Raw genomic sequence first — 10,890 nt, 5'->3', positions numbered from 1 at the left:
CAGGAGATGTTCCACGTCCAATCTTCTGAGCTGTGACTTTCTTCAGAGCAAGGACTTTGTTTTTTCATTTCTGCATCCTTTCCTAGCATAGGGCCCGCTGGAGAAGTAAATACTCAGCAAATAATTATTGGGTTGAATGAGCGAGGCAAACAGTTCTTTTCATCAGAAAGTTGTTTCCCCGATGACTAAACTTAAACTCGCAGCAGTTACTTAAATGAGGTTTTGAATAGCTGCTGTAAGTCATCCACACAGATTGTGTCACTTAATTTTCAGACAACTTTATGAAAGGTTCAAATAGGGTCCCAGGATTCAAACCCTCATCTTTGAATCCTGAGCCCAGAACCCTTTTCACAGAATTCTTCGGCCGTGATCAGTTACCAACGTATCCTCATTAGAGCATTTGGAGAAATAATATTGTGAGTCATAAGATGATTTGATTGTCTAGGACCTAATTGCTCTTCAGACCTCAGAGAAGACGACACGTGAAAGTATTCTACTTACTCTCAGTTTCCTAGTTTTTGGAATTTCTGAGGAATGAAAGACAAGTAGCTGAATGTGAAATATAAAAAAACAAGAACAAATAAGAGAAAGAGTCTAAGCCGATGTAGAAAGGGTAGGTTAAGTGAGCGCTCTCCAAGTGAAAGCAGGTGTATGGAATTACAGGCTGTGAGATCAGCGGAGGTGAGGTGATAGAGTGGCCCCTTACTTGGAGGGGGATTATTCATTTTGCCCCATCGTATCTCCTTTCCCCGTCAAGCCTTTGGACCGGGGGCGGGGGAGACTGGGAAACTATAGTCAGAAATGGTGTTTCCGATAGCAGAGAAATACCTCTAATAATTAAGGAGATTTCTGATCACAAATAATTGCCTATTTTGTGATTCGTGTTGTCTCTGTCGTTTTCCTGAGGCCCGTTTTTCATGTAATTGATTCATGAAAAGATTGTACTCCAGCCACAGGAAGTTGAAAGGCGAAGTCTCTCCACCCTTGGTGCTGTGGTGGCAGTCAGCGCAGCTCGCCAAAACATCTTTCCTAAAGAATTTATTTATTTATTTGCTTGCTTGTTTGTTTAAATTTGACCAGAGAGGAGCAGAGTAAGACAGAGAGCGCAAACGGCCAGGTCTGGGACTTGAACCACGGTCAGCCATGTGGGAGTCCAGCGCCCTTAACTACCACACCACCTGCCAGCCCCACAACAAGCATCTTAGTGGCCCAACTGTGACAGCAGTGGCAATCGATGGCCTTGAAATAAAGTGCCGTGCACAGACCGGCATGGAAAGATGTGTTTAATAATTGTACTGGTAATTAGGTTATTTGGGGGGAATGATAAGCCACAGAACACAGACTTCTCTGTGAAGATTCTGGCATGTTTTCTTCAAACACTGCTGCCATATTCTCCCCTAAATTTCATGTTGCCTTTAGAAAAATAGCTAATTAGAGGACGTATTTTCTTTCATTCTGAATTACGTAATATTTATATAAAAAATAGATATAACATGTAAGTTATGAAGATAATAATTAAGGTAAATAGTACTATAAAGAATTTTAAACCGTTTTTCCCCATTTATAAGATTTTTCTTACCAATTTCTAAGCAGCAAAACCAGAGACATTTGTACACAGCCACATAAATGGTAATAAATATGCATGCCTCTGAGAATTTATTTGTAATGCAAACATGCACACACACACACACACACACACACACACACACACCTCTATCTGAAAGTCTTCTTTCCAGCTCCCCTCAGGATAAGTGCGAGTATGTTACATTGCAGTTAACAATGGAGCGTGCTGCTTTGAAGGTCATTGGGTAAGGAGCCCTTCTCCCCACTTCCTTTTATCAAATCAGTTGAGTGACGGGTTTGCTCGGTGTGGCTCGCTGCATTGTGTGTGAACGTGAATGTCCTTCGTGTTCAGTGATGTTGATGCTCGCCTCTTTCTCTCCCTCTCCCTAGTCATCTCCAGTAATTACCAGACCTGTCTTGGCCTCCTCATGCACTACCCACTCATCGGGGATGTACACTCGCTGATTCTCAAGGCTCTGTTCCTGAGAGACCCAAAGGTAAGTTCTTCTTCCAAGTAGGCTGTGTACAAGTTTAATACGTCTGTGAATTCCTAACACAGAGTTTGATGGCAGATTAATTGCCCAATGATAGGATTTGCCCCAGGTCGGAGGCCAAAATGGCTGTGTCACAGGCCAGCAGTCAGCGAGCTACTTAGGTGTTCACTGCCTTGAGAAACTGGAGCAATCATCTCTTGTCTTTCAGAAGGTTGTTCTTCACTCCCCCTTCCTCACCACTCTAGGAAATAGCTGAGCAGCCACCCTTCCTCCTCGCCAAGCTTTGTTATCGTTGGTACCCCTCACAGGGCATGGCTTATTCAGGCAGAGGTTCTGTTCAAGTAGAGCCAGGCGGGGATGAGGAATGTAGACCCATACAAAGCACCAGTTTTAAAGAGTGTATGGTACAATGAAGCACTATTATTATTTTATATTATAAACACATACTTATTATTTTGCGGATTAAGAGTAACCCAATAAAAAAATAAAGATTTAAACAGACTTTAACACTGATTTCTCTATTTGAGCGTAAAGCAATTCACCACAATTTTCTTTACACTCCCGAGAAAAAAGTGTGCTCTTTTACAACTAATGTTATATTTCTTGAAAATAAGAACATTTAATGATCTAAAAAAATCTGTGAATTCTTGCTACTTTCGAGCCAAACAAAAATATTGGATTTGGTAGAAGAGAGAAAGCTTCAAACACGAGTATCAGATGCCAGCCATTGGATGGTAATCCCAGCCTTTGGCATCTTGGCAACCCTCCCAACGGTCGTGCTGGCGGTGGTCGAACTGTCTCTGAGTCAGTCAGTCTGTCTGTGGGTTCTGTTGCCAAGGCTCTGTCTGATCAACTTGGGCCTCCAGGTTTAATGTAAATTTTGATTCTAAAGGATTCCTGCCCTTTCCTTGGTCGTAGACTTTAGCCTTTGAATATATCCTCTACTTATTCATTGACGCGTGTAAAAGGACTTACGTCCTTATGCCTATGTTCATAGCCTGTGGAAATAGGAACCTTTATATCATTTATGTCACACAAAGCAATTCTCTTAAGCATCAAAAATATAATCCGTCAGTTCTCTGATACATGAGGAAGCATTTTCTTTTTCATGAGGCTAGAAGTCTATGAAAACCAAGTTTCATAGTTACACTTTATGTACACATGTATATGTCAGTTGTGTGAGTATATGCTCTTTTACCAAGACAAAGGACAGATCTCAAGATGCCGAACTATCTATAAAGAGGAATAAAGAGTAAGGTTGTAGGTTGTTAAGGTATGAGTTTTCATCCATAAACTTAAGGCAGATTCTATCACCTCAATATCATGAATTCTTCGAGTCCTGGAGAGGGGGAAAAAAATTCTAAAATAGCGACTTTAATTTTCTTTTTCCGTGATGTTTTGTTTGTTTAATTGAAGAAGAAATGAATGTCAAAACCTACTGATCTTCGTCCTTTCCTCTAGCTAAGTATGGCTGATCTTATAAACCTCACTCATCTAGTTTCAGAATGCTGTGAGTCCACCATTGTTTATTAGTGGAGCGAATGGCCTCTCATGTCACGTGATTGTAGTGCACTGCTTTTTACCTCAGTGGTGTGCATAATGCCAAAGTGCGATACAGCAAATTCTACACACGTTAAAAATATCGATTCTTTTAAGATTTTAGAGAAAAGGAACCAGCAGATGGTGTAGTGGTTATGTCTCTGGACTCCCACATGGTCAACCATGGTTCAAGTCCTAGGCCCAGCAGCTTGAAACTCACTCTGGGTGCATGTGCATGCATGCCCAAAATTCTCAAGAGGAGAATGGAGAAGGGATTGTGGCGTGGCCATCTCCCACTAGGAGGTGATTGCTCACTTTCTTTCTCTCTGGCAAGCGCATGCGCCTTAAAGCAAAAATCTCTCCCCCCCAAAAAAATTGATTTAAGAGAACAAATAGTAGCATGGGTAGAAAAGGGAGCTCCCACCTTTATATTCAGAGTCTTACCAAGCAAAAGCATGATCACGACACCGCTCCAAAATGAAGGACCTTAAACTGTTCTTTCTGCAACCTCAGAAACTGGGCAGGGTTGGGGAGCCGTGCTGAGAAGGCTCATGAGAACAAGTTCACGGCCCCATGGTATCTACAGAAAAAGTAAACGCAGCTGCATGGCCTTGGGCTCCTTCAGGGGGCTGACCCAGCAGAATAGTAGCTGCAGCTAAGGGTTTACACCCCCTGGCCCGTGGGCATCATTTAGTAGACAGCAAGTGATAACGAAGGTCCCTTGATACATGCTGACCTAAGTGCATGTCAGTGTAGTGTCCTGCACGAGCCTGAGTTAGGGCTTGAGACCTGGGGCCACGCCTTGGCTCTGTGGTCACCCAGCCTCATTGTTTTAGGATAAAGGTCATGCTTGCTGAGCCTCCACCTTCTTTGTTCTAACATTTGGAAGTTAAAATACATGGTCTCTGATGACCCACCCAGCCAAAGCATCCTTTATCTATGAAGAACTGATCTCTAATGAACTAGCAATATCCAGTGCTGTGCTTCAAAGGTGTAAGTCAAAGCAAAACAAAACAGAAAAGCAGCAAGCTTAGCTATTAGGTCATCAGGAAAGTCATGACATTTTTTTTTATGCAAAATTACGTCATGACTTTTCCAACCACCCAATGTATTATAGAAATCCGAAAGTGGACAGAATTTTCAATGTCAATAATGTTCATTATAAAGTCATATAAGAAACCCTTTATGTTGGGACCAGTAGATGGTGTAATAGTTATGTCGCTGGACTCCCACATAGTCGACTGCAGTTCGAGTCCTGGACCCGGCAGCTTAAAACTCATACTGGGCATGTGTGCATGCATGTCCAAAAATCTGAAGAGGAGAATGGAGAATGGATTGTGGCATGGCCATCCTGCCTGGGGAGTGAGATTTCTCACTTTCTGTCTGTCTCTCTGTGTGTCTAGCAAGCTCATTTACCCTATAGCAAAACATCTCTCTAAAACAATAATGAAGGAAAAGAAAAGAAAGAAATCCTTTGTGCTGAAGGAGAAAAGAAAAGAGGAGCAGGAGAGAACATGAATTACCCCTACCTATGTTCTTTAAAAAATCCAAAATAGCAGAGTATTTTAAATGTTTTCTATTGAATAACAACAATGAAACACTTAAAAATACTTGAATCGTTCCTGATTAAGCTAGATCAGAGTAAGTATTTAAACACAGAAGTCATATAGTAGGAGAAAGATGTGATTTGAGGCAGGAAAGCTTTTCCCGTATCCCATCTTAAAATGGCGGTATCATTGAGTGCTGAAATAAAAGTAGAGAAGGAGCTCTGAGCCTCAGTAAGGTCATGGCCAGCCTTCAGAAAAAGACTTTGTCCCGCCGCCATCATCCCTGAATGTCAGTAGAGACCGCTCAGAAGAGGATCCTATGAGTAGGGCGGGACACATCAAGCTCCAGCAGGTGTCAGAAGTAGGTCTCACTGCAGAAAGATTCCCGTTGGAGCAGCCTGGAGAACTGGGCCGATAAGCCATGAGAACAGGACCACACGCCTCCATGGTTTCCCGGCGTTTGGGCAAGTGTAGTCCTGCCAGCAGTTCTGTGAGGCAGACAGAGCAGGATCTCACCCCTTCTTAGTAGTGGGGTGGGGTTAAGGTTTAAAGCTCGCTCTCCCCAGCCAGCTGAGTGGCTTCACAACCTGCGTATTCACTCCCTCCCTCTCCAGGTTCCTGGCACCTAACCTGCCTTCTGTGGGAAGGAATTGCCATGCCGAGGCAGGACGTGCCCCCTGCCAAGTCCATGTGCACATTCAGTTTGTCAGTTATCTTCCTGGGGAAGGGGTCCGCCTCGTGTTAGCCCTTACCTCTGTGGCCTGCGTGTTCCAACTTGAGGAAGATGCTGGTAGAATTGCGTGTAGATTGACGCGCCCCTCGTCCCAGCTGCCCACTGGCCGTACCCTCGTGGACTTCACTCGGCTAGCGCGGTTCTGGAGCCCATTTCCATACTCCACAAAAGCCAGAGCCAGTGGTATATTTTCAGCAGTCATTTTTATCAAGTGGTGAATTAAGTCTCCAGCTTGAACTTAGAGGACATCCAGTTCCCGGGCTAGCTGACGGCACGGCGGTTACTGAGCGAGATCCCAAGGGCCGCCAGCGCCAAGTCTGGACCCGGCAGCTTGAAAACCCTGCTGGGCACATGTGCGTGCGTGCCCAAAATCCTGAGAGGAGGACGGAAGAGAAGGGATTGTGGCTGGCCATTCCCCCGGAGTGCCTGCTCACTTTCCTTCTCTCTCTCTCTTTATCTCTCTCCAGTGAGCACATACACCCTGTAGCAATTTTTAAAAATAAATCTCGTTTCTTCAATTGATATATGTCTGAATTGTTTAAAAGCCTGTCCCCAATCTCTATTATGGATAAAGAATATATAGCAAAGAATCTAATTAAGATACTTCACAGAGGCTATCAGACTTGTAGAACCGAGACATCCAATCTAAGCTTCTCCTTTCATAGATGAATAAATTGGGACCCAAGACGAAGCTTGGGGACATGTTCAAGGTCACTCAGTTTGCCAGAGACAGTGCCAGCAGTTGAGCAGGGGTCTTCAGGCCACCCCCCCACACAAGAGCTATAGCTTCATCCGTTTAAAACGGTAGAGCCCTACGTACGTACTTCACATCCAGACCCGCGTCTTGGTCGTTGTTATTTACTCGCACCCGTAGAGGTGAAATCGCCGTGTAAGTGGCCTGAGAACGGCCTGAATTTTTGAAAATGTGTGTTTGTGAAGAGGCTAGATGTGAGACGTCCGTTTGCAGCAGCCTGCACCCTGCATTCCGTAAAGACAGTTTCCGTACTTAGCTCTTCAGACCACAGTACTAATTCTCATTTTCATGTCTTTATCATATTAGAACTACTGAGCAGATTTCCAAAAACAATCCACTAAATGAAGTCAGAGGAATAGAAGGAGGACAGTCTGAAAAATATGAAGTGATTAAAAAACATTGTTCTAGCTAGTTGTTCAAATTTAAAAAAAAAAAATTTTTAAAACCCAATTAGAAACAAAAGTCATAGAAAATGTGAACATATTGTGTTCCTTAAATAACCAGATGTGCTCTCCTTCCTGAAGGCAGTAAGGGCTAGGAATAAAGGTTTAAAGCTATTGTTTTAAGTTAACTGTGAATTTTGCAAATCTGTTTTTACCCTTTAGCAAATAAAATTCTAATACAGGAACATAAGCAAAGTCATTTTCATTTTTTGGTGCTGCCTGGTTGCACTGTGTGTTGTGTTAACCTTATCACAAAGACTTATTACAAGTGAAATACAGTACATGGATTACCGTTTTAGATTACGCAGTACGAACTTGACAGCTACTATTCGTTTTGACGACCAGAATATTTGGAAAAAAATAGTACTGGTAAATTTGCAAGCAACCCTTTTAGCAGTGACTGTTATTGTTTATGGAAGAAAATTGCTAGAAAGAAGACACTTTGATTTCATAGTCATTCTTATACCCAGAAACACGCTATAAAATTATAATGCACAATGTTCTTCGCTTGGCCAATTTTGATTTGGCTTTTGTTTGGGGTTGTATTAAATTTTGCCTTTTTAAATGGCAAAAAGTCTGAATTTCAAATTTTAAATTTTATGCAGGTGATTACATTTTTACTCTTTTTAATTCCAGAAGCCCCACTGTTCTTGCAAAATTTTTGTCAATGTCAAATAACTTTGGTAAAATGTCATATATCAAAATTGCAAAGTAGCAAATAGAGTCAGTCCGCTGTCAAGGAAGGTGACAGTGTTTGAGAATGCTCCTTTTCAGTAATATCAGTGTAGTCGATTTTTTCTCTTAGCAATGAAGAGCCTAAAACCCGTGCCTGCTGACTTTGTAAAGAGGATGCACTGTGTCCGGTCTTATGACATTTCCTTTGAGGTTCTGTTCACAGTTTTAATTTCCTAATCCATTTTTTGCCATGATTTCATATCACAAAGAGCATATTACTCCTGTCTTTATCACCCCTCCCCCAAAAAACTAGGAATATTTTTTCGAAGATTGTCAGTCTTTGAGAATAATTTGTTTTGTGTTTATTCTGTTAATGACAAAAGCTTGTTTTTCTTTGTTTCTGAGGTACGTGGCTAATATGGCATCATTTTTAATTACTAGGCTATAACCTGTGTGGTGTTTATTTTTGTAGCTATTTAGATAGTAGTAACTAATTGGGTATATGTTCACAGCCAATCAGAAACAAAGAATTTTAGACATAGACTAACATTGAAAAAGACCTAAGTTTTTCAAAGTGGTGGCTATAAAACCAAGATCTGTATGCAGAAATACAGAAATTTGTATTAAACCAGTATTTGAAATTCCAGATATTTCATAATGTAGAATCTTGTGTCTCTCAAAACATATTAAGAGTTTCCTAGGGTCTTTAAGTAATTTTGAATGAGTGTCATAGTATTTTGAATGCATTCATTTATTTAACTAGTCTCTGTTACATAATACCAGGCACATAAAGATATAATTGTGAATTATTAAAAAAAAAAGTGATACAGCCCTTACCATAATGAATAAACGAACAAGAAGGTACTCACAGGTCGTGACGTGCTATAAAATAAGAGTACTGTCATGTAATTCAGGGCTCTCTCTGAGGAGATGCCATTCCCGGTGGGAAGCAGTGGAGGAGAAGGGATAGTGAGGCAGAGTGGGGAGAAGACCTCTGGGGGAACAGCTCACGTGGCCCAAGGTGGAGAAGCACGTCAGCCACAGGTAGGACCTGAAAGACCAGTCTCTGAGGGGAACCGTGCCTCCCAGGCTGGTGAGCCAGGGAAGGCTGTGACTACTCATGCTTCTCCGCAGTCTGCCATGGCGGAATAAAGTAAACTCACTTCCAAGGTCACTTTTGTTTCTAAAAGTATTTGCAGAGAAGGAGAAGTGAGAAAGCACCCTCTGGGGGATGGCCAGGCCTGGTCCTCTCTCCTCCATTCTCCTCTCGAGATTTTAGGAATGGATGCACACATGCCTCGTGTGATTTTTCAACCCTCTGGGTCCAGGATGCGAACCATAGATGGCCATGTGGGAGTCCAGCGCCTTAACCACCATGCCACTCACTGGCCCCTGAGATCAGGTTTTGAAACTCTAGAATGTTGGACCGTGTTCATTCTTCCAAATATTGGGGCATCCTCTTATGACCCCCTCATGCTCTCAGCCTGAACTTCCAGGAAGTTGGCCTAAATGAGTTCCTCCCTTTGTAAGCACACTCACGAATTCCGACCCCCAGCCTGTCACATACGCGGGCCCGGCCAGTAGACTGTTATTTAAGAAGTCCGTGGCAAGGACTCTGAGCTCTTATCGCCGTGTGTAGGTTACTTCCATCTTTTAGGAAACCGCCTGGCTGCCTTCGTGTAGTACCAGCTCCGGTCGGTGCTGTTTTCACGTCTGTCAACGTCTTGCTTCACGGTGTAGTGACAGGATTCAGGCCGTCTTCCTCCTCGGCCGAAAGGAGACCTCCGTTAGAGCTAGCTGGACCAGATCTGCAGCAGCACTAGCCAGTGTATGTCCCCTGAGGGGTCTCAGCTGCTGTCCTTACGAACAAGGCCCTCCTGGAACTGCAGTGAGGACGCTGGGCTGCGTAACCTCAGTGGACTCTTCTGAACCTCTCTGAGCAAGATTCAGCCAGTTCGGCAGATATGTTCTTGCTAGTCTGCACAGTTGGTAACAGTCGGTCCGAGCAGTGAGGACACAGTACCTACTGATTAAACCACTGCAGAAAAGATAGCTGATTTAGACTGAGGTAGCCAGAAAGGCTTCCTGGAGGAAGAGGCATTCCAGCTGGGCTTCGGAGATTTTTCTTGGCAGATATTATTCCAGCTTGAAAAAGTAATGAGACAGAGTTCCTGGGGATTGCTGAAGCAAGTGGCCAGGCCGGGCATGGCGGTGCTCCATCCACAGTTACTCAGGGACCTTCAGAATGACCGTGTCGCACTCTCAGTACCTCAGGTTTTCTCAAACACTGATTATTAAAAGCTCATTGAATGTGTAGGGAGACTATTTGATATGGTGTTTTACTTGGCATCAGTTTGGCCAGATAGAAGTTTGGATACAATGATAATGTTCTAACTTGCTTGTTATTCACCATAAAGAAATGTTCACGTCTGTCAGTGAGAAAAGGGTCTTGTTCAGTGATTTTTATTGGCTGTAACTAACTAGTTAATGGTAACAATATTCACTGAAAATAAGCATGTCTTCTGTTTAAATCTTTAAAGTCAGTCTCGGGGAGGTTAGTGACTTGTTTTGAGCAGCTGAAGAGAGCTAGGAGACTTTGTGGAAATGACCGCTCTGCACGTTTCAGAGGAGAGGGTTTCTTTACTGCTACACAACTGAACTCATTAGAGTGGTGATTTATTTTTCCGCAAATAATAAAAGAGACTAAAACCCATGAGTTAATCCTGTTCGAACAGTAAGCAACGTGAATTGACAAATCAGTCTCTTGCATTTGATTCGATATCTTACAAGAAAGGAAAATCTCGTTTATTTTCAATAGGCTATTTAAGCTTTTAACTATATCCTGTGCGTGCGTGTTCAGAAAATCACTAGGAAGCTCCAAATCTAAAAGTATGAAATCACATTGCAGCACTGGGGCCCTAAGGTCAGGAATGAAGGAGCCACCCTGACTTGGTGCTTCACTCCCAGGGAGATCATTTAAGCTTTTCTTCCCTTGAACTCAGGTGATTTAAAGAATGATGTGTGGCTGGTAAGGCCTTCATTTTGCCTGTAATCTCCGAAAGTTCTAGCTCTGAGTGTGCGACAACCTGGTCATCACTAAGTCCCCTTACTGTGTAATAAGTAGCTTGTTCATGGGGGGGGG

General features: G+C 42.9%; 1 protein-coding gene across 4 annotated transcripts in view; it reads left to right on the top strand.

The window, feature by feature from the left end:
• Positions 1-10,890, top strand: part of TBC1D5 (TBC1 domain family member 5) — a 480,733-nt gene that overhangs the window by 383,499 nt on the left and 86,344 nt on the right. For all 4 annotated transcript variants that reach the window (XM_027769181.1, XM_027769183.1, XM_027769182.1 and 1 more), the window contains one exon: positions 1,954-2,060. In XM_027769181.1, coding sequence (XP_027624982.1) covers positions 1,954-2,060 — 107 coding nt within the window. The remainder of the gene's footprint in view (positions 1-1,953; positions 2,061-10,890) is intronic.

This window comes from Tupaia chinensis, unplaced genomic scaffold, assembly GCF_000334495.1.
Source record: "Tupaia chinensis unplaced genomic scaffold, TupChi_1.0 Scaffold148822_2, whole genome shotgun sequence".
NCBI lineage: Eukaryota > Metazoa > Chordata > Mammalia > Scandentia > Tupaiidae > Tupaia > Tupaia belangeri.
This window is presented reverse-complemented; position numbering and strand designations above follow the sequence as displayed.